The following is a 24,735-nucleotide window of genomic DNA, read 5'->3' as shown; positions in this document are numbered from 1 at the left end:
TCAGATAAAAGAAGTGGTGGGGAGTGGGGGACATGGGGAGAAGGTCCAGTATAGTAATTGCACACCCCAGAAAAGGACTTTGCATGGATGGCGTTCGCAACCACTTTAAATCATTTCCCTGAGCTGAATCACGCTCTCAGCCCTCACTCCAGATGAAAAGGACACCCAAACCAGCCAAAGTCAGAATCACACATCACACACTTGCAGTGTGGGTGTAAGAAGGCATTTTCAAGGGGAAAGTGGCAGAGTGACGCCCTCAGAAAAATGCACTTAACAGGGATTTTATTGAGTGCTTGGACGGCTGATAAGAATTTGGTTCTCAAGGAAATGGGAGTGGGTAAAAAATCCCCCACCCCAACAAATGTCACCTTTGTATGGTATCTTTTTTATCATCTGAACGTTATATGTAGTTAAAATGTGGCATTTAAAAGGAAGGTGAGAGGGCAGGAATGACAGTACAGAGGAAAGGGCACTTGCCTTGCATGTGGTCAAACCTGGACCAATCTATGGCACTGTTATATGGTCCCTGAGACTTCAATGGTTTTCCATCCAAGCATTGCCAGGATGGAGTGATAGCACAGCAGTGGGATGTTTGCCTTGCATGAAGCCAACCCAGGACAGACCCAGGTTCAATACCTAGCATCCCATATAGTTCCCCCGAGCCTGCCAGAAGTGATTTCTGAGTGCAGAGCTAGAAGCAACACCCTGGCCACTGCCAGGTATGCCCCCCCTCCAAAAAACAAAAACAAAAACAAAAACAAACCTAGCCAGGAGTAATGAAGAGATAGTAGTAATCTTAAGTATCATTGGGTATGGTCCAAGACCCAAAAATAAATAAATAAATAAATAAATAAATAAATAAATAAATAAATAAATAAATAAATAAAATGTGAAATATTAGGAGAGTGAGAAACACTTCACCCAGACTTCTGATCCAGGAGAAAGGGGCGCTCAGCTGCCGAAGGAAAATGGTGCTGAGCAAGGAGGATGCTCAGATGCTGAGTTCCAATGCAAATGTGCCTGAAAAGAACAGTGGGTTCAGTGCTCAGTGGGTTTGCCTAACTCCGGAGGCTGGATAGTCTCCAGTGGTTCCCACACCTAGAGAAGCATTACACAGTGCTAAGCTGGAAGTGAGAGCTCTGGAAATGTTAGTGCCAGAAGAAGGAACTGAGTCCGTTCCACAGCATTTTAGTGAAGTAAATTGGGGGAAAGGGATGGTGGGGGGTAGGGAGGAATCACAGGCTTTAACTTGAGGGGAATTCTTTCAAAGGTCACATAGATTTGTTTCAACTGTAAATACCACGATGTATATATAAAAACAGTCTTGTGTATTTGCTGTGTTTTCACAGATTATGCTAACTATCTTGATATAATTTCCCAGAGAGTAATTCTGTTTACTATTCTGTAATTAAACTTAAGTTTTCCCTTTCTATGGAGCCATTTAAAAAATCTCTCTCTCCAGGAGCTAGAGAGATGGTCCAGAGATTAAGGACTATCATGCCAACTGCTGACCCCAGTTAGATCCCTGGCCCCACCTCTCCAAGGATCTATGGGGTAGCCTAAGGATTCCCTAGCATCTTACGGCTCTGACCTTGAACCAGTTGGTTGAGAACTGCAAGTACCCCACTTCCTGAATCTAGCTTTAGCTTTCCCAGCTAACCCACATGTACATAACTGGCTTCTCCTTAGTGGCTCCTAGAAACTCTCTTCCCGTAACTTACATACTCCATCTTTTTCTTTGAAAATGTAGATTAGGTAACATGATCACAACAGTGCTACCTTTGATGGGTTTTATTTTTATTTATTTGGCAATGGGTTGTGTGCCATACCATATGATATTCAGGGGTTATTCCTGGCAGGCAGTACTGCGGAGAACATATGTGGTGCCACAGCTTCAATAAAAAGCTTCAATCAAAACTAGTGAACTAGAAGTGCCCTGACCTATTGCTCAGGCCCAATGTCTTGTTCTCTCTTTGCTTTGGGCCTTGATCCTCCTTGAGAAGACCTTCCAACACAGTTACCTTCCAACACTGTTACTCCTCTACACTGTCTGAAACTGCAGCACTCTAGGGGTTTATTGTCATGAAATTTTCTTATAGGTGGACGAACATGGAATCTATTATATTGAATGAATGAAGTCAGAGGGAGAGAGATAGACACAGAATAGTCTCACTCATCTATGGGTTTTAAGAAAAATTAAGGACATTGTTGTAATAATGCCCAGAGACTTTAGAGATGAGGGCCCGAAGGACCGGCTCACAATATGAAGCTCACCACAAAGAGCAGTGGTGCAGTTAGGGAAATAAGTACACTAACAACTGTCATGATAATCTTCTTCTTCTTCTTCTTCTTCTTCTTCTTCTTCTTCTTCTTCTTCTTCTTCTTCTTCTTCTTCTTCTTCTTCTTCTTCTTCTTCTTCTTCTTCTTCTTCTTCTTCTTCTTCTTCTTCTTCTTCTTCTTCTTCTTCTTCTTCTTCTTCTTCTTCTTCTTCTTCTTCTTCTTCTTCTTCTTCTTCTTCTTCTTCTTCTTCTTCTTCTTCTTCTTCTTTTTTGATTTTTGGGTTGCACCCGGCAGTGCTCAGGGGTTACTCCTGGCTCTATGCTCAAAAATCGCACCTGGCAGGCACGGGGGACCATATGGGATGCCGGGATTTGAACCACCATCCTTCTGCATGGAAGGCAAACACCTTACCTCCATGCTATCTCTCTGGTACCTATCATGACAATCTTAATGAGTGAGAGAAGTAGAATTCGCCTATCTTGAATACAGGCAGGGGTTGTGGGAGGAGGGGGAAGATGGGGGCTATTGGTGGTAGGAACGTTGCACTGGGAAAGGGGGGTGTTCTGTTTATGACTGAAATCCAACTACAATCATGCTTGTAATCATGATGCTTAAATAAAATATTACACACACACACACACACACACACACACACACACACACACACATATATATATATATAACCTGGCTAGGATGGCAATACTAATATCAGACAACATAGACTTCAGGCTTTAAAAGATTATGAGACAGAGAAGCTCATTTCTTAATAGCCAGAAAAAAAATCAAAATCTTAAACATATATGCACCCAATGAGGGACCAGCAAAATACTTTCTTCGGTTAATAAACTTGAAGAAATGGGGGTTTGAGAGATAGCACAGTGGTAAGGTGTTTGCCTTGCATGCAGCCAACCTGAGACAGAACTGATTTTGATTCCTGACATCCTGTATGGTCCCTGAGCTTGCCAGGAGTGATTTCTGAATGCAGAGCCAGGAGTAACCCCTGAGTGCTGCCGGGTGTGGGCCCAAAAGCTAACAAATAAATAAATATTTAAAATAAATAAACTTGAAGAAAGGCATCAATAATAACATAGTAGTAAATGGAGACTTCAAAAAATAAATCAAAAATTAAATGAACCCAAGCAGTTGAATAGTTGTTGTTTGGGTTTTTTTTTCCAAACTTCTGAAAAAGGATTTCTGTAATTTCATTCATACCAACTCACTTACTCTCAGAAAATGTCCATTTATGTTTGCTTGGATTAAGTTCATTTCCCTATAATTAATTAGATCCTCAACAAAGAAAAAATCAGCCCAATGTCACAGTTTATCATTTTTATGTGCCTCTTGGATCAGTATGGCTCCATTATTTTGGCAGTTCTGAAGGAAGAATTTGAAAAATGTGTCCCAGGTGAGGGGGAAGTGAATTGCTTGTCTTCTTGATTACTTAAAAACCGAAAGAAAAAGGAGCATCCTACTGTTGGAATATTCTAGTAGTCCAATGGTTAAAAACCATTTCATTAAGATATATTTGCATCAGCTACTTTTTAATTAAAGAATTAGCAGAGTATATATACTTTGGTATTGCACACAGGAAGATAGTTTTATCTCTCTCTATTAAATGAATCATTTAGCCTAACCCCTCAATTATATTGCATCGAGTACATGAATAATAGCTTTGCATTCTTTTATTGTAGTCTGTTAAATAGATATTTCTCCTGGTGAGGTGCACGGGGAAGATTCTGAACCATTTCTGCACTTCAAAATTGGCTTAATTTTGTAACTCTTCTAATTAATTAAATACCTCAAGGTTTGGAGAACAAAAGTCATGTAGAAAAATAGTCATAGCAATTAAAGTGATGGTTTAAGGTACAGTAATAGAACTTTTTCAAATATTAGAATTTTTTAAATTCAAGTAGTTAAAAAGTTCCTAGCAGTTAATCCCCAAATTTCTCTTACACTTGACTTACCAGCAGTCGACCTTTACCCTGGCAGCAAGGGATGCTCAAATTAAAAAAACACCAGTGAGTAGTTACCTAATTCTTGGATTGAACATGAATTTTAAAATCATTAAAAATGATCTTTGTGAATATTTCCAGGAATATGAGTTTTCTTTTCCTTTGACAGGAGACTAGAGCTAATATGTCAGAAGAGGCAACCCCCTCAGCTAGGGCCCTGCAGTAATTAACTCACAGAGCAAAGCTAACTGAAGACTCTAGACAGATAAGCCCTGGAAACAGGAAATACTCTCTGTGATAAAATACTGAGATTTTCAGGGTGTTGTCATAGCACAATGTAGTCTAAGGTGGCTGAAACGCTCAGGGAAAAGCTGGGAATCCTACCATTTCACGAAATTCAGAGGTGATTGCCACAATGAGTCATCTCTTAATCTAAAACCCCCCCCAACAGTTACAGTTAACTATTTGAACATTCTGAATGATGTCCTTGGCAACTCAATTCTCTTCCACTCAGTCATGTCACCGTCTCGAGGGGCGCCTCCATCTAGAACTGACAGATGCGGGGGCTGTACCCTGAAGCTGGCTGGCCCCTGCCAGCTCTGATAGGGCAGAAACATGGCTCACATCTGTATTCTACCACCACCACCACCCCCACACTGTCCTGCACAGAACCAAACACATGCTCTGGGTGCTTTCTATAAACACCAGGAAAAGGCCCTGAGCTCCAAATCAAAGAAAGCATTCTGCTTCGCCTATCCTCATGCTGGCTTGAGAATTGGGAAGAATATCACCAACACTGGAGAGTGTTCTCTTCCCCCAACACCACTTGGTGTCAGTTTTCGATGTTTGATTTGGGAGGGGGGGGGGGTCCTAGGGGAATCTAGATTCTGTTGGACTTGACTCAAATTCTAGTCCTTATTCTGCCCCACCTGGTCCTATGGTCATGAATATTGTCTGCTCTTCAACTTTAGCTAACATGGTTACCTCCCCATGGCACTGCAACTCTAATCCAGATGGCTTTTGCATGTGTAGTAAAATACATTTAAAACCTACATTTGGGGGTAGGGTAGTCACTCGGTGCTCAGAGGTTACTCCAGGCAGTGGGAGAGTCTATATGCAGTGCTAGGTGTTGAATATGGTACAAGATAAGCACCTTAACCCCAATACTTAGTCTTTGGCTCAAAATTTGCTATTTCATAAGTCAGAGAGAAGGAGAGAGAGAAAGACTCAGAATTATCTCACTCATCTGTGGGTTTTAAGAAAAATGAAAGAAGGGCCCGGAGAGATAGCTCAGCGGCATTTGCCTTGCAAGCAGCCGATCCAGGACCTAAGGTGGTTGGTTCGAATCCCGGTGTCCCATATGGTCCCCCGTGCCTGCCAGGAGCTATTTCTGAGCAGACAGCCAGGAGTAACCCCTGAGCATCGCCGGGTGTGGTCCACAAACCAAAAAAAAAAAAAAAAAAGAAAAATGAAAGACATTCTTGCAATAATTTTCAGAGACAAAAGAGAGGAAGGCTGGAAGTTACATCCCCACTTCATGAACCTCACCACAAAGAGCGATGAGTTTAGTTAGAGAAATAACTACATTGCAAACTATTCTAACAATGAGAATGTATGAGGGAAATAGAAAGCCTGTCTAGAGTACAGGTGGGGGCAGGATGGGGAGGAGGGATATTTGGGATATTGGTGGTGGGAATGTTGCACTGGTGATGGGGGGGATGCCTCTTATATGACTGAAACACAACCACAATCATGTTTGTAACCAAGGTTTTTAAATAAAACGTTATTAAAAAAAGATTTGCTATTTTAGTCATCTTAAGTACACTCACAATATTATCAAGCCCTCACTCTTATCTGTTTCCCAGAGTTTTTTCTTGCCCTAAATGGACACTTTACCACTAATTATCACCATCTACTTCCTTTTTCCTCCCTATTCTAGATATTTCTCACCATGAATGAATGACAGACACTAAAAATGTTTGAAAATGGAATAGATGGGGGGCCGGGCGGTGGCGCTAGAGGTAAGGTGTCTGCCTTGCCAGCGCTAGCCTAGGAGGAGCCGTGGTTTGATCCCCTGGCGTCCCCCAAGCCAGGAGCGACTTCTGAGCGCATAGCCAGAGTAACTCCTGAGTGTCACCGGGTGTGGGCCAAAAACCAAAAAAAAAAAAAAAAAGAAAAAAGAAAACAAGAAAATGGAATAGACCTCTTTAGTGGGGGGAGCTGTCCACTGTCACCAGACTTGTCAGGGGACAAAATATAATTTGCCTAGTGGCAGGGAATCATCAATCATTTTGGGTTGGAGTAAGTAAATGAGTAAGTGGCATATGAGTGTCTGTGAATCAAGTAGCTTTACTGTCCCCTTCCAGGCAACAGAGGTGAGTTCTAGCCCTTTCAAGATGCAACTGAGGTGAGAATGCTTTTTCCTAAGTAGCCCAAGGTCACACTGAGTCAGAAAAAGAGCTATGCATAGCAGCACCTAAGTCTCCTGACGGCACTGCTCTGCCCTGCATTCCACCAGCTGATGGTGCGGAATCTCTGACCTACTTGTCCTGCCCTTCTTGTAGTTTTCCTTCCAAATTCTCTAAGAGCTTTGCTTGAGGGCAGCATAAAGGTTCTCAAAGGAAATGTCATTTAGTAACATCAAATTCTTAATTTCATTGCTACAATGACAACACACCTGTTAGAACTTAATTTGCAAGCAAAACAACCACTGCAAATAATAACACAAATTTCGATCCCAAGTCAAGTATGGTCCCTGGGAAGCCAGACTTTGGAAACATTCTGGAATTAATCTAGATATATTCCATAGCATAACTGAGGACGCCTCGAAAATCACTGATATTTTTAAAAAGGGGGCTAGAGGAAAGAATACAGCAAGTAGGGTGCTTGCCTTACAGGCAACTGAACTGGGTTCAATCTCCAGAATTCCATACAGCCTCTGAACACTGCCAAGTGTGATTTCTGAGCTCTGAATCAAAACTAACCTCTGAGCACTAATGGGTGTAACTCCCAAATCAGTCAAATAAAAACCAAGCAAGACAAAACCAAATTAAGGTACAAATTTTAAGACCAAAACAAGATGTAATCTTTCTTAATATTGAAGTAGACATTAAAGTAGATGAAAATAACTCCGAAGTAGATGAAAAAGACACACACACACACACACACACACACACACACACACACACACTTGCTGCCATGCCAATGACCCAGCTTCACCACCTTTCTACCAATCTCTGCAGAGACACCTAATCATCAAAAACTCCAGGTATGCCAGTTGTGTAGCAGAGATCTTTGGAGTCAGGCATGTTGCATCCACTTCCCCATCCCTACCCCTTGTCCCAGCAGCCACGTCTGGAGAAACAGAAGCCCAAGACAGGGAATTCAGAGCAGCTGTGCCTTCTTCAGAGGCAACAGGCTGCAGGAGGCAAAGCCGAAGGTTTTATGATCCAGAAGTCATATCAGCAGTGCCCAAGTGAGAAACAGAATCCAAGTCAAAGGCAAAGAGCCATTGGAGTGTGGCAACTCCACTGACGCACACTCCTCTTAGTCAAGGGATGCCTACATGGGACATAGAAAACATCACACTACAACCACAGCTATGAAGAAAAAACACAAGCCCCTCCATGCTTAGAGAGTGAAGATGGTAGCTGTGGTGACCAAAAAAAGTACCAACCACCTATTTATCCTCTCAGAAAAGGACGTTAGAGAAGAAATATGAAAGCTGTACATAGAGTTCAAAGAAATGGCACAAAATGAATGTGCCACAAATAAGAATCAGGAGGACCTGAGAGTAGAAATAAGAAAACTTTAAACTGAAATAACAGGGCTGAAAACTTGGTAGGTGAAATGAAAACCTTACTTAAAAGCCTCTTTTCAGCAGAGTAACAGAAGTGGAAGACAGAATCAGTGAACTGGAAGAGGAGCTACATAACACCTCTATACAACAGAAGAAGCTGGAAAAGAGCCTCAAAGCAAATTAGCTAACAATGGTAAAAGTCCTCAAAGAAAGTGAACAGATAAAAATAGAAGTCTTTGATAAATTTAACATAAACAACACAAGAATCATTGGAATTCCAGAGACACAGAAATAAAACCACTATGAAGTATCAACAAGCAAGGACATCATGGCAGAGAAACTCCCAGAGCTAAAGAGTGCATGCAACCAAATTCCACATGTCCGAAGAGTACCAGTCAAAAGAGACCCAAAGAAAAGCACCCCAAGAGACATCCTAGTCACAATGATAAACTCCATAGATAGGGATGAAATACTGAAAGCAGAAAAATCAAATAGGAAAATTACATTCAAAGGTGCATCCCTAAGATTTACTTCAGACTTACCACAAAAAAAAACCCCAAGATCCAAGGCAGTGGTGGGATATAGTAACAAAACTCAAATAAATAAATGTATTGCCAAGAGTAGTTCACCCAGCCAGATTTACATTTAGGTTTGAAGAAAGTATACACAGCTTCATGGATAAACAACAGCTTAGAAACTTTACAGACTCAAAACAAGCCTTAAAGAATGAAATGAAAGATCTACTTTAAGATAAGATAGACCACAAGACACACCAAACTCCTACCAAAAGATGTCACTAAATCCCATGACAACCATCTCTCTCAATTTCAATGGGCTATCTGTTAAGAGACACAGAGTGACAAAATGAATCAAAAAGCTGAATTCAACATTTTGCTGTCTACAAGAAACACATCTGAATAGTTAACACAAACAGAGACTCAAATTTAAAGGTTGGAGGACAATCACTCAAGCAAACAACCTCCTTAAAAAGGCTGGAGTGGCCATACTAATTTTATATAATCCAGCAGCCAAGCCCTCAATCCACAGCTGCTGCCAAATGGGCTCATGGACTCAGCTCCATAAACCATTTAACACCTAAATAGGAGTTTAAGCAATATGGTTCAAGTTCATAGCAATATGGTGACTATATGACATGTTTTTAATACAGACAACCCAGTAGGAATGAACAAAATTAGATATGAAATTCATAGAAGCCACTTAAGCTCAAGAAACAAAACCAACAACAGAATGCTCAACTAGCAACAAACAGCTTAGTAAACCTTCAGACAATGACATATTGACCCCATTGTGAGATACAACATTTTCCACAAGCTTTCTTTCAATTAAATTTTATATATAATTCCATTACTGTTTAGTTGTAACAAGCAACATTAAGTAAATTATTCATACTTGCCAAGGGGCAGGCTTAGGAAAGCATAAGAACTGGGGACAATTGTGAGAGAAATGTCACAACAGTGGTAGAATTAGTATTGGAAAAATGAATGCCAGAAATATGTATTGTGAGCAATTTTGTAAACCATGGTGTTTAAAAATTTAAAGGCATTTTTTAAAATGCTCAATTTGATTAAGAGTCTAAGAGTCTAAATTTACTGTTTCTTTTCTTTTTTTTAAGATTGACAATATAATTAGATTCAAAATCTAAAGATAAAGCCAAAATGTTCCTTTAGAAATTAACTAGAGGGCCAGGCTATTATTTAATGACAGATTATAAGTGCATTTTCTCCCATAGCAAGCAAAACAATAATAATATCTATTGAAACTAAAAGTTTTAGGGGCTAAGAGATAAAATACAGGTAGAACATTTCTCTTACATGTGATAGGCCTGGATTCAATTCCTAGCAGCACATATGGTTTCTACCTACTGTATTATTTCTCTCCAGCCCTTCAGTTCCTATTTTCCTGTTTGCTTATTTGTCTGGAGGCAACACCTGACATTGCTCGGGGCTTACTCCTGATTCACAGCTCAGGAATTACCTCCTGGAAGAGCTTATGGGACCAAATGGGGTGCTGGGGATGAATCTTGGGTTGGCCTTCTTCAAAGCAAACATTTATACACTGTACTGTCTCTCTGGAACCTCAGTTCTCTCTTTTTTTTTTTTTTTGGCCACACCCGGCGTTGCTCAGGGGTTACTTGGGGCTGTCTGCTCAGAAATAGCTCCTGGCAGGCACAGGGGACCATATGGGACACCGGGATTCGAACCAACCACCTTTGGTCCTGGATCGGCTGCTTGCAAGGCAAACGCCGCTGTGCTATCTCTCTGGGCCCCTCAGTTCTCATTTTTATATGCACTTTTTTCTGATTCATACCAGTACAGACAATTTTTTACTTTGTCTTGTAAAAATGTAAAAGAAAAGCTTAGCAGGCAACAGAACACTTAAACCCAATATATCTATATATTGAAAGGAACATGATTTTAGAGTTTCAAAAGTCAAAGATAATTTTGTAAAAACACACAACTAAGATGATTTTGCAAAAATTGCAAAAAAAAATCAATTACAATTGACCACTGTTCACCACATTGTTTACAGGTGTATTCTGACCGCTGCATGTAAGCTGCAAATTGACATGTATCTACTAAACATGTAGTGTTTATTAGTTTCACATGACAGAAGTGGGAAGGTGAGGGCAGCACAGCACTCAGCAATGATGCCAGAAAGAAGCATTTTCCTATCATTTTGCTCTTCTCAAAGTGTGAATGATCATCTTCGTGTTTATCAACTCCAAGGAGCATGATTTTTGTATCCTGATATATTGCCACATCTATCTATTTTTCTGCCAGGACAAAGTAGTGATGGTTCTTATTAGGGAAACAAAGGTTTCCCCAAATCTCCCATTTGACCTTGCATCCTGTACTATTACCCTTGATGGAAAGCCAAAGGTCAGACAACATCATTCTCTGCTTAAAGTGGACTTTTTTTTTGCCTATAATATACACATCTAGGCTTGTAACTCTTCTTTTCTAAAAGTTTCAGGCTCATTCTCTTCTGTCCTTCACTAATTGTGTGATTTGATCAATTTTCTTTTTATCCTCCACGTAAATTGTTGCAAATAAAAGTTCCAAATTGCCTGCTTTTTTTCTCTCACTTTTTCCAGCCCTCAATGCAGCCACCAGACTAAATCTTTTTAAAATATACATATTGGGCTGTACAGTCATCAGTACGTGATAGTCCAGAAGTAAGTCATCAGCAAATCCTGACTCAAATCCCCCTGAGTACTGCCAGAGGGTCTCTTCTAAACACAGAGCCAGAATTTGCTCCTAAGCATTGACAAGTGTAGCTTAAAAAAAATTAAAATACACCTATAAATGTTACTCTGTCACTGCACACACAATCAAGTCTAAAATACTTTATTTTAGGTATTTTAAATAGGTACCTTGTCCTATTGTGGTGGTTGTTTGAGGGCCACATCTGGCAATGTTCAGGGCTGCTGTTGATTTTGTGATTATTTCTAGTCGTGATTGGAAGCAAGGAACAATAGACAATACTAGGGATGGAATAGGGGTCTGCCTCATGCAAGACAAAGGTCACTCTTGATATTACTTGGAGGACCAGATAAGGCCAAGATTTTAAGCTGGACTTCCCACATGCAAAGGCCATGAGAGTTATCTCCTTGCTCCCTACTCTTTCTTAAAAATACCAAACTTTTCCTTGGTGATGGCTTTTCTCTTTCCACTCCTCAAATCAATCCAAGTCAGCCCATGCTTTCTATCTTTATTCATTCATCCATCCATAAAATTACAGCACTTATAGTACATTACAATTACTAATTCACATGCTGTCTCTTTCACACAAGATACTGAGAGCCTTGGAAACAGTCTTATCTTTGATACTATCCATCGCATATAACAAATGATTAATAAATGCAGAATAGTTTTAAAAATTGTGGTTATTTTCTAGGTAAATTTATTATATCATGACAGAAAAAGTGATAAATTATTTTGTGTCAGGAAGATATAGAAACTAAAGATATCTAAAATGGTATTGCTTTCATGAGAAGGAAGCTAACTTTCAAAATAATCGATTTCATCTTTAAAGCTGAATAAAAAGTAATAAAAATGAAAAACATTATAAAAATCTTGACAGAAGCTAGAGAGATATTGTAGAAGTCCTTTTTTTGGTAAATATTTCCCTAAGCAATATCAAGAGTGATCCCTGAGAACAGAATCAGGAGTAAAGTCCTGAGCACAGTTAGGTGTGTCCCCCCCAAAACAAAAACCTTTTCAATAATGGATTACACATATTCTTGCTTTTTAAGGAGAATGTGCTGAACCAAATCTGACCTTTGTTTGAGGACTCATATCTTTGTTATAATATAAAGTTCAATAGTTGTTGACTGTCTCCCCCATTACAGTCTGCTCCAGACTGTTAACCATTTAGTTCTTTGCTAATTTTCTTTCTCTTCCACCATCAGGATTTTATCTGGCCTCATAAGCTATTGTAATTTTACAAGCCTTCAGAATGAGAGAATCAGAGGACCATAACATTTAAGAGCTTAAAGGCATCGTGAAGATCATTTAATGGATCAGACTATCAAATTTCACAGATGAGCAACCCAAGCTCCAAGTAAGCAAACAGGCCTTTACTAATTGGCTGGTTTTAATCTTCTGTTTAATAACTTTCAAACTGTTCTTCACTCTACTCAATTTTGGCTCAGGCCACCAGACTCATCTTTCTCTAAAATATGAAGTGTAAATTTAATTTAAAATATTTACTATGGTGGGACCAGAGAGATAGCACAGCAGTAGGGCATTTGCCTTGCACAAGGCCAACCAGGGATGGACCTGGGTTAGATCCTATATATAGATATATATATATGTATATATATATGTATATATGTATATATACATATATATTATGGAATAACGACTTATTGAATGAACTTAAACATAAAGATACATTTCTTTTGTGTTAGAAGTATAACATATTTATATTCATGCTATTTAACAACAATCTCAGGTTTAGAATCTCTTTTTTTATGTTTTTTTTTTGATATAATTTTTTTTTATTTAAACACCTTGATTACATACATGATTGTGTTTGGGTTTCAGTCATAAAAGGAACACCACCCATCACCAGTGCAACATTCCCATCACCCAAGTCCCAAATCTCCCTCCTCCCCACCCAACCCCCGCCTGTACCCTAAACAGGCTCTACATTTCCCTCATACATTCTCAATATTAGGACAGTTCAAAATGTAGTTATTTCTCTAACTAAACTCATCACTCTTTGTGGTGAGCTTCCTGAGGTGAGCTGGAACTTCCAGCTCTTTTCTCTTTTGTGTCTGAAATTTATTATTGCAAGAATGTCTTTCATTTTTCTTAAAACCCATAGATGAGTGAGACCATTCTGCGTTTTTCTCTCTCTCTGACTTATTTCACTCAGCATAATAGATTCTGTGTACATCCATGTATGTTTTTTTTGTTTGTTTTTTTTTGGGGGGTCACACCCGGCGGTGCTCAGGGATTACTCCTGGCTGTCTGCTCAGAAATAGCTCCTGGCAGGCATGGGGGACCATATGGGACACCGGGATTCGAACCAACCACCTTTGGTCCTGGATCAGCTGCTTGCAAGGCAAACGCTGATGTGCTATCTCTCCGAGCCCATTATGTTTATTTTATTTATCAATAACATCCTGAATATTTACTGATTCAATACCTCATGAATTGACTTAGCCTTCAATCCATAACTGAATATCTTCTGTTGTTTCTATCTACAGTATTAGAAACACAGGGTCAATAAAACCACATTTACCAAGTTGAATGCACTAGTATAATCCTTATTTTTAAAAACTAGTTTATCCCCCAAAAGAATAAACTAAAAGGATATCATTCAGATGGATAACATTACCCACATTTCATAGTGGAGGAACCCAAGTCTGAGAAATTGCAGTTTAACTAAAGTCATAAGAATAGTAAGTGATAAAAGAGAAATGTAAACTCAGAGGTTTGGTGTGACAGAGGTTTGCTATTCCTAAAGAACTCATAATCTGTGAGTTTATCTGACAGGAGAAATGCCATAGTCTCCTAATACTGGAAGTGTGATGAAACTAGCCTCAGTAATATGGGAGCATGGAAGAGAAGCAAATGGACTAGACCTGAAAGGGTGAGATTAGGTTACCCAATCATGTAAAAGACAAACTGCTAACATTTTACAAATATCATATTTGTAATAAACACAGCCAACAAGTTTATAGGCATTACTATAGTCACAGACTGTCTCACGTGTCACCTCACAATAACCAGTATTCCTTTCTTGCTTCCTTTTTTCCATCTTTTCCTCCTTCCTTCCTCCCTCCCTCCCTCCCTTCCTTCCTTTCTTCCTTCCATCCATCTTTCCTTCCATTCTCTTTCTTTCACTCTTTGGACTTCACTTGGTGGTGCTCAGGAGTTACTACTGACTCTGCACTCAGGAATCATCCTGGTGGTACTTGAGAGACTAAATGGGGTCCCAGGGATTGAAGCTGTGTCAGTAGCATGAAAGTAAAGTCCATACTCATTCTACTCCAGTCCTCTTTTCTTTCTTTCCCCTTTTCTTCTTTCTCCCCATTCCTTGCCCTCCCTCTTCTTTTCTCTTCCTTCCTTCCTTTGCCACTTCCTTCCTTCCTTCCTTTGCCACTTCCTTCCTTCCTTCATGAAGCAAGGTAGTTTTTATTTAAATTTACTTAGAAGAATGTGAGGGGAGAGAAAGAGAGGAATTCTGTGTTCAAGGGAGAATAGGCTTCTCCAGAGTGTAAAAAAAAAAAACAAAGAGAAGTAGAGATAAGTGAGATACATGTTCAAAGGAGAACAGGGACATGCAGAGCATATTTTGCCCTCTTTCTACAAAAGGACTGAGGCACTACACGGTCAGTGATACAGTCCAGATTTAAAGAACTGCTGTCTGCTGAGTCCCTACAGTAGAAAAGGTCAATATGTTCCCAGGTGAGGGGGGAAAGAGGGGACAGGGCCAAAGCATCCTATTCATATGAAACCTCAGTGATAACCGGAAGCACCAGAGTAAAAGCGGATCATGTCACTACTCCACGACAGAAAACGTTCAGGGCTTCCCTGCAGTGAGAGAAAGCTACACTATTCCCAGAACTCACCCTCCTGTCCACACCCCACATCCACCTCACATTAGCCTTTCAATACCTTCATTGCACCAACCTCTTTCTTGCCTCTGGACAAGTATCTCTGGACACAGTGATGTTTCCTTTGGCATTATTATTTGACTCTTGAGAATCTTCTGGTCCCCACCAAATTAAAATGTATTCAAAATTCTCCCCCTGAAGGATCATATGTCAGAGCAGCACCCTTGGCTGCTCCTTCATAACCTTAACCTCATTTTATTGTTAACTATGGTCAGACATTAGACCACAAGCTTTGTGAACACAGGGCCCATGTCCATCTTTTCCCCCCTGCTGTTCATTTTTAGTTTTGTGACAGAATTGACACGCAATAAACAGACAGGAAAGCTAGAATTGGAAGAGTGTGTCCTTTACTCTCTGAACAAAAAAGACTAGGGCCAGCAAGTGTCACTTGAGTGATCTACTCAGGGCTGCTAAAACATTTTCTTCTGATCTCTTTCCCTTGAGAAATGCAAAGGAAGTGCTGCACAATACACAGCAAATTCATTAGGAGTCTGCTTTTAGGGTGCATTGGTAGCAGGAAGGTTGCTCTGATGAAGGGCCTGTACTTTTTATAGCTGAAACCCAACTACAACCATGTTTGTAACCATGGTGCTTAAATAGAGATATTAAAAAAAATAAATTAAAAAAATCTGCTTTTGAATTCATTTTTGGTTGTTGGGCATTTAGAAACCTTCTGTTTAAAGTACTTTTTGTTTGGTTGGTTTTTTGGCATGATTCCTGAGTGCAGAGCCAAGAGTAACACCTAAGCAGTCAGGTGTAGCCAAAATACCCTGCCCATGCCCAAGAAGCTGGTATAAGTCAGTGTAAGCCAACAACAACAAAAAAAGTATATAGTAAGATCAGGTGAACTTAACTATGTCAAACGTGTAACATCAAAACACACAGTGGAAGAAGATGGCGTATCCCTAAGCAGAGAACTGAAAGATTACAGGAAACGACCATGAAGGGAAGTGCCAGGCTCTGATCCCTAGAGAGGTGACTACCCAGCCACTGATATGGGGTCCTTCTGAGGTGTCAGAGAAGGGTGACCATTTGGGGGCTGTACTCCATGAAGATATGGCTGCTTGTGGCTGCCTGTATCCACTCTACTCCTGAGAGCAAGCTCACCTCATTCAGCCTTACACAAAGTGGAGATTCCCAATGCTCTTGCCTGGTGATTTTTTGGGGGGTAAATAACATCCTTTTCTTGAAAATGCAAACTTCTCTGCAGCTTTTCTCTCTAATTTCCTTCACTGGAGTGAAATCTAAAGGTTACGTTATATATAAAGTTCATCTACTGAGAAGCATCTGGGAGTCTCTACAGTAAATCTATTTTTATGTCTTCTTTCACGGTAGTAAAAGTGTACAAGGAGTAGGTGACACCAGGAGCTGCGGTTTTCACACCTCCAACCAGAGCTCTCTCGTTTCCTCTTGCATATGTCATGGGCATGAGCCACATTCCAAACTCCTGCTGTCTCAGACACTCCAAATTGTGTCTGGAATTGCTGTTGGTTTGTCAGCCAGTACATGACTTCTATCTTCAACAGTCTGGGGATGGACATGAGGTGCCATCTAGACTTGTTTCCTCCCCAAGAAGATGCCATGGAGCTAGTGAACTTTAATACCCTGGCATCTCTTTATAGAAAGTTCTTGCTATCCTAGTTTTGGTTGTGCGTTTGTTTCCATGTCTTCTGCATGCTAAGCATGCCTCTGACTACTGAGCGACTACTCTGTTGCTCCAGATTATTATTATTATAAAGTACAGGCTCTTGGTTGGTTGCTGAGACTCAACACTCATGTTCTCCTGGGACACAACATAGGGCATAGCAACCACTGGAAAATGTGCCTGGCAGTAGTGGGCTGGGTAGGATCGGGGTGAGGAGGGAATGCTAAGATGATCAGGCACTACTGTTGGGTTTCACAAACAGACTCAAACTCACCCACATCCTGAAATCCAGGTCTAGGACATTGAAGGATCACTGACTCAGACAGGAGTGAGTGGCCCTGACCATGGGAATCTGTTTCATGAGTAGGCACCACCTCCCAGAAAAAACTGACAATTCGAGCTGCTTAACCATTTTAACTCCTTGTGGGCAAGTTCATTCTTCTTGCCACAGACACTATCTGTGTTCAATGTATGTCTCTTCTCAGCAACCATAGTCTGGAAAAGGCCCATTTCTCAGCTTACATTCCTGATCCCTTCTCAATGGCTCACCCTTCATCCTTCTCCCCAAACTTTTTCCAGTGGGATCTGAGCTCTTGAACAAGCAGTCTGCACTAAGGAATGTGTCTTCGCAGTCTCAGCTCAGGTTTAGAATGATTTTTTTTTTTTCATGTTGGGCCACACTTGGTGATGCTCAGTGATTACTCCTGGCTATGTGTTCAGAAATCGCTCCTGGCTCAGGGACCATATGGACTCCAGGGGATTAAACCATGGTCCGTCCTGGGTCAGCTGCATGCAAGGCAAAAGCCCTACCACTTGCACCACCACTCTGATCCCTTAGAATGATTTCTAACACGACTTGAAGGATGTCCCTAAACTATTTTCACCATGGCCACAGTTGCTAAAACCACCAGCTCCTCAGCAGTCATTCTCTTCTACTCTTTTCTCCTCAAAACACTTCCCTTCCTGACACTCTTCTTTGATTTACCTCTTGGCACTGACCTGCTTCCCTCACCCCCTTCCCCTATAATCTGAAGAAAGGGGAGGCCAAGGACAGGCCATTTCTTTTTCCAGGTCACTTCTTTTCCTTCAATTATTGCTCAAATATGACTAAGTCTTCTACTTCTTGCTTCTGAACTAAAAGCCTGTATTCATTTTATTTACTTATTATTTTATTAATTTTTGTTGTGTTTTGGGGCCACATCCAGCGGTGTTCAGGGGTTACTTCTCGTTCTGTGCTCAGAAATCGCTCCTGACAGGCTCAGGGGACCATATGGGATGCCCGGGATTGCAAGGCAAATAATATACCCGATGTGCTATCGCTCTGGCCCCATGTCTGTATTTTTAATATCTGCCAAATATCTTCTCATGTCCTATAAGATCCATAATATCAGAGCCAAACTATTCCATTCCCCCGCATTCATCTTCCCTTGACTCATCTTCCCTTGAAATCCTTGCCCTCATCACTTAACGCCATTGTCATTCAGTTCAGTTTATTCTATCTTCTAAATGGATTTCTTGATTGATCCTTCCTTTTCCTTATTTTGAGTTTGAGAACTCAAAATGCTTACCAGGATCAACAAAGGATTCACAGAAGAAGCTTTTGAGAATCTGAATAATGGGGTTCTCTATTTACTTTTCTTTCCAGATCAAACCCCCCACTTCCTCTCTGTTTATTTTTATGTGTCTTAGGCAACTAGTTAACTTAAGCTTCCTCACCATTCAAATGGGGCCCTGGAAATCCAATGTGCAACACAGAATGGTTTACTCGTGGTCAGCATTATGGCAGTCACCCCAAAATGACTTTGTTTTCTGTTCAGTATTCTCCTCACTTACCCTTCACTAAGTTTTCCCTCGTCCTAAGGTTCCTATCTTTATCCTCCTGACACTCATATCAGCTACTTCCTAAATCAGAGATCTACTCATGTCTTCTTTACAAAAATGTTTATTTATAGTAGCTGGAGAGGTAGGGGTTAGGAAGTTTGCTTTATAAGTTCTGAGCACTGCCAGCTATGGTGGAGGGGGGACAAACAAAACACCCCAAAACAACAGCAACAATTTTTTATAGTAATTTTTTCTTTTAAACAAAATTTTTTTTTTGTTTTTGGATCACTACTGGTGGTGCTGAGGGGTCACTCCTGGCTCCACACTCAGAAATCACTCCTTGCAGGCTCGGGGGACCTTAAGGGATGCCAGGATTCGAACCACCATGTGTGCTAAATCAGCTGCTGGCAAGGCAAATGCCCTACTGCTGTGCTGTCTGTCTGGTCCTGATTTAAACAATTCTTGAATCTTCATTGACCAGGTGATAAAATCCATTTCTTTAATAAGAAATGTAATAATCCTTTAGAAATATGAGCCCAAGGGCTGGAGAGATAGACAACAGTAAAGCATTTGCCTTGCACATGGCCAACCCAGGACTCTGGTTCAATTCCTGGCATCCCATATGGTCCCAGAGCCTGCCAGAAATGATTTCTGAGCACGGAGCCAGGAGTAATACCTGAGTACCATCAGGTGTGATCCAAAAATAAAAAAAAATATATATGACCCCAAACTTACAAGCCTGCCTACCATCATTCCTAATTATATAAACTATATACCTAATCATGTTGCCAGGTCTCATTTCTTTTTTTCAATTGTATGTTTGTTTGCTTGTTTGTTTCTATCAGTTTTGAGGCTATACCTGGCAGCACACAGGGCTTACTCTTGGCTCTGTGTTCAAAATCACTCCTGAGGTGCTTGAGGAAACATATATAGTGTCTAGGATTGAATTAGGGTTTGCAGCAAGCAAGTCAACCACTCTACAATATCTCTAGCCTTAATTTTTATTTTTAAGCCCCAGTTTCTTTATCACAGTAGGCTTACTTTATAGACTTTCCCTCCTTATTTCTGGCTAATAATGTAGTATTTATAGTTGAGTAAGCATCTCTTTCCCCCAATAAATCCTACTTGCTTGAAAGAAATGCATTTTCCTTATTCTGGCACATTTGCTTGTTCACCAAACATTGACTAACTGAAAACCAGACAATGTGGAGTGCTGGAGACATAAAATCAAAGATAATATGGTCCATATTCTTAAGCAGAATTGAACCTGACTCAGAAGATCGGTGAAGAAATGAAGAAATAATGTCACTGAGAGAGGGCAACAGGGAGAGGGCAGATCAGTGGCTCTTGATTCTATTTAAATATTTATAACCCCAGAGTCAATTTTAAAAATGTTAATGTCTAGGTTTGACCACCAAGATTCTAATCTTTTTTAAGCTTTTCTGGGTCAGGGCACTAGCTCAATAGACTTGAACACATACTTTGCATGTGGGAAGCTTACATTACCTCTAACCCCACTTGGACCCTTGGGCACCATCAGGAATGGCCCCCCAGCACCATAATGGACTGCTGTTTAGGATCCTCTCTGCCCCAAAATTTTATTTTAATTTTGGGGCAGAACACTTGCCTTATTTGTGGCTGACCTGGTTCACATCCCTAGTACCATACATATATGGTTTCACAAGCTCTACCAACAGTGATCCCTGAGTACAAAGCCAAGATTAAACCCAAAGCACAGCTGGATATGGCCCCCAAACAAAACCATATGAAAAAATATTTTCCAGCATATTATGTGAAATGAAGACTGCAGACTTTGGGAATACTATACAAAGAACATGAAGACACACTTTGCAGGAGACGCTTTTGTTTATTCTACAATGCATCATCCTTCTTTCCTTTTCCATTCCAAATCTACTGACATCGATAAGCATTCCTTGCCCTGTCCCTAAAACAGAGATCCACTGTGACTGCCTTAGGTGTAGGCAAATGAACTTACTCTACTCAAAAATACCTGTGATAAATTGGAAAAGGTTTCCCAATCTCAAGAAATCTATACCAGGAGAAGTACAGGTTTCTTTCTGCTTTTCCTCCTGCAATTCCACTCCTAGGTATCTATCAAAAATACATAAAAATACTAACTTAAACATTTGCAAAACTATGTTCTTTGCAGCATAATCTATGGTACTCAAGATATGGAACCATCCCAAGTGCCTAATGATAGAAAAATGGATAAATATGTGGCATATATACAAATTCAGCTATTCAGCTATAAAGAAAGATGAACTACTGCCTTTTGTAGCAACATGAATGTGCCAGAAAGGTTCTGACAAATCAAATAATTAAGGAGAGAGACAAATGTTGAATGATATTTATTAGTGGGGTATCAAGAAAAAAAGCAAGGGAGCAGACAAACTAAAATGAAAACAAATCCAAGACTGGAGTGATAATACAACTTTCTACAACTGGTAGGAAGTTTGCCTTGCATGCAGCTAACCTGGAATCGAGTTTGATCCCAGGCATTCCCCTGTGCACCTATAGGAGTGATTTCTTGTTTTTGTTTTTGTTTTTGGGCCACATCGGCGGTGCTCAGGGGTTACTCCTGGCTGTCTGCTCAGAAATAGCTCCTGGCAGGCACGGGGGACCATATGGGACACCAGGATTCGAACCAATCACCTTTGGTCCTGGATCGGCTGCTTGCAAGGCAAACGCCGCTGTGCTGTCTCTCTGGGCCCCAGGAGTGATTTCTTGAGCACAGTGCCAGGAGTAATCCTGAGCACCAATGGGTGTGTACCTCAAACAAACAAACAAAAAACAATAAGTAAATAAATAAATAATTATTGGATTTTGATCATAGAACTGAGGTTAGAAGAGGAGGAAGAAGGAGTGGGGGAAGGATGATGAAGGGACATAAGTATAGTTTAGAAAAAGAGGGAAAGTATGTCTTAAACATATAAATTTGTATAACAATGTCACCTCAATAAAAAATAATATTATGAGTTCCAAGCCAAAGCCTGGCTTTCTTGAAATTCTGTCCTGACCACGTGCTTAAAATAAAATGTAAAATAAAGCCCACTATAACTAGAAAGAATATATTATGATCCTAGGTTTCTATAGTTTTTGGTTGGTTTGTTTTTTAGTTCATATCCAATAATGCTTAGTGCTTCCACCTGGCTCAGGGATCAATCCTGGCAGTACTTGGGGCACCTTATCAGATGCTGCAATTAGACTTAGGGTCTCCTTTGAGTCACCTCTGTACTTCTCTCTAGCCTGCAGCTGCCATATTTTAAGGAATGGGCTCCAGTCCGCAGGTGGATGAGAGGTCAGATGGAGAACCTAAGTGATTCAGCTAACACCAAGCACAGACTGCTGTGGAGAAATGCGAGGAAAGAAGACATCTTAGACCATACAGCTGGTCCAGTCATATTTACCTGAGTTAACTCAGCCACCTGACTTAACCTACAGTTTCATCAGAAATAATAAATCATTGTCATACTATTATAATTAGGTAATTTGTCATACAGCAATAGGAACCTGATCCAGCAGCTATACCATAATTTTTTGTGTTTGTTTTTGTTTTGGGGCCACACCCGGTGATGCTCAGGGGTTACTCCTGGCTATGTGCTCAGAAATTGCTCCTGGCTTGAGGGGGGGCCATATGGGATTCCCGGGGATCAAACCACGGTTTGTCCTAAGCTAGCGCGGGCAAGGCAGATGCCTTACCGCTTGCGCCATAGCTCTGACCGACCCTGAGCAACTAAACCATCATTTAACTCTTTTTCAAAAAATTTCTACCAGGGACACCAGACTGTGTCAGGTGGTTAGAATCACAGAAGCACTTGCTTAGCACCTTTAAACTCAGGGCCTTGTGGGCATTTCGTGAGCTAAGAAGGTGGAAGGACATGTTAGACCAAACAGAGCAGTGGCAGAAGGAAGGCAGAGCTATTACAAAGGTCAAATCAGCATAGTGACTTTAGTGATTCATAGATGAACTTACATGATGGGGCATAAAAAAGGAGATTGAATTAAGCTTTGCTCAAAGATCCCTGAACTAGGTGAGCATAAGGATGACAAAACCTTCCACCAGAAAAGATAACTATGAAGAAAAGGTCTGAGATATCTGAGGGACATCCAAGTGAACATATACATCAAGGGGTTGTGATTAGTCAACAAACAGCCAATCAATGCTTTGTAAATTTATCTGGCATGAACTGAAGTGTGTTTGTTTGTTTGTTTGTTTGTTTGTTTGTTTTCACAGAGCCCCTTTCTCAAAACCTAATTTGAAAAAAGTTTAATGGTTCAGTTCATGCACTGATTGAATCTCAGAACTGAAAGGAAAGGGAAAGATCCCAAAATAATGACATATCTACACATTGCTTTGCATACATTAATCTGCAATTCTCAGGGAATATCACTCATGCCTATATTCCTATCTAAAGATACAGTTCATAATATACTTTGATGGCAAACTTTAGGACATAAGACCTCTTTCCTACCTGCAGAATTCTCTACTGTTCATATCGCTGTGGTGTTTGGAGGCCAGGTGGGATTGGGAACCAGAAGCAGGGCCTCACATATACCAGGCCTGTGCTCTACCCCAACAGCCGGGCCTGGACACTTTGCACGCCTCTTATCACCTAGAGCCATGCTTCTCGGCCTAGTCCTAGCCATGGCCTTTTTCCATCCTTGTTTTCTTTCACCTGAGGCTTTAGTTGTCCCTCCCTCATTTCTGTGATTTTTCACCAGGGGCTTTTTTGGAATATCTTGGTACCCATGTTGGACCGATGGGCTCATGCTGAGAAACATACTCAAGAGTGTTTCTTAGTGTGGGTGACACCTTGGTACCATAGCTTGATTCGGGAACTAGAAATAGTCTAGATGTAATTAAGGTGGGAGGGGGGGGGGTCCTTTCTGTTTGTTCACTTAAAGACAGTAGCTACACTACCTTCTGCTATTGTATTGGTGACTTTATTGAAGATACCATCATTTCCACAAATAGACTTGCTACTGAGCTTCCTCTCCTTTCTTTTTCTTCTCTTCCATTTGGTTTTTCTGTTTTTCTTTCTATTTTCTATTATTTTCAATAACTTTGCTTTCCCTTATCTTGAAACAAAGGTATTATGATCAGTTATGTCAACTATGTGATGCATTTTCTTTAAGTAAAAAAAATTTTTTTAATTAAAAAAAAAAAAAGACAGTAGTATTAGGGCATTTGCCTTGCATGCGGCAGATCCAGGACAGACATTGGTTTGATCCCCAGCATCTCAAATGGTCCCTTGAGCCAAGAGCGATTTCCGAGCACATAGCCAGGAGTAACCCCTGAGCATCACTGGGTGTGACCTCCCCCCAAAAAAAAGACAGTAGACTACCTGGGGATGGAGGGGGCGTATAAAATGATTTGTTTTGTCTAAAAAGTTTGGAAAGTGCTGCTATAAAATAAGAAAGACATTCTTTATTATATGCTAGAAAGAGTTTAAATTATTTTCATGATGTGTATTTTGTAAAATGCTTGCCATCTAAAATTCATTAGTGTAATAAACTGCGGAGGCTACAACTCTAATGTGCATCGTAAATATTGGCTTACCTTTGATATTGATTAAAATAGCAAGTAAATGGCTGAGAACCAATCTCATCTTTCCAATACTGTTGCCAACTCATGACACTTTCCAAGTTCTTCTGATTTTCTCTCTTACAGGGAGGGATATAGGAACACTGACAAAACAAAACACAGAAACAAACCTATTATTCATTAGGATAGAGGAATACTAGACCATCTAAAAATAAAGATGCCATTGCTCAGAGAGCGAATTCAATTTAATTTCTAATACAAACGGAAATTGCTAAACTATATTCTAAATATGGCACAATTACAGAAAATATTCATACACACATACGCAAACAAACCACAGCAAAAATCACTATCATTGTAGTACAGGACTATATTATACATTATTACAATTGGAAACGTTCTATAGTCTATTTAGAGTGGCTGATGGGCAACAGATTTAAAAAAATAAAGTTATTTTTGTCCCCTATTTCTGTCTATGGAGCTTGATGTTTTCCTCTTTTGCCTTTAAATGAAGCATACAGC

General features: G+C 40.3%; 1 protein-coding gene across 2 annotated transcripts in view; it reads right to left on the bottom strand.

The window, feature by feature from the left end:
- The window catches only part of KCNMB4 (potassium calcium-activated channel subfamily M regulatory beta subunit 4), an 86,956-nt gene that overhangs the window by 29,378 nt on the left and 32,843 nt on the right, over positions 1-24,735 (bottom strand). For both annotated transcript variants that reach the window (XM_049782774.1, XM_049782776.1), the window contains one exon: positions 24,229-24,356. In XM_049782774.1, coding sequence (XP_049638731.1) covers positions 24,229-24,356 — 128 coding nt within the window. The remainder of the gene's footprint in view (positions 1-24,228; positions 24,357-24,735) is intronic.

Source organism: Suncus etruscus, chromosome 11, assembly GCF_024139225.1.
Source record: "Suncus etruscus isolate mSunEtr1 chromosome 11, mSunEtr1.pri.cur, whole genome shotgun sequence".
In the NCBI taxonomy this organism is placed as follows: Eukaryota; Metazoa; Chordata; class Mammalia; order Eulipotyphla; family Soricidae; genus Suncus; species Suncus etruscus.
This window is presented reverse-complemented; position numbering and strand designations above follow the sequence as displayed.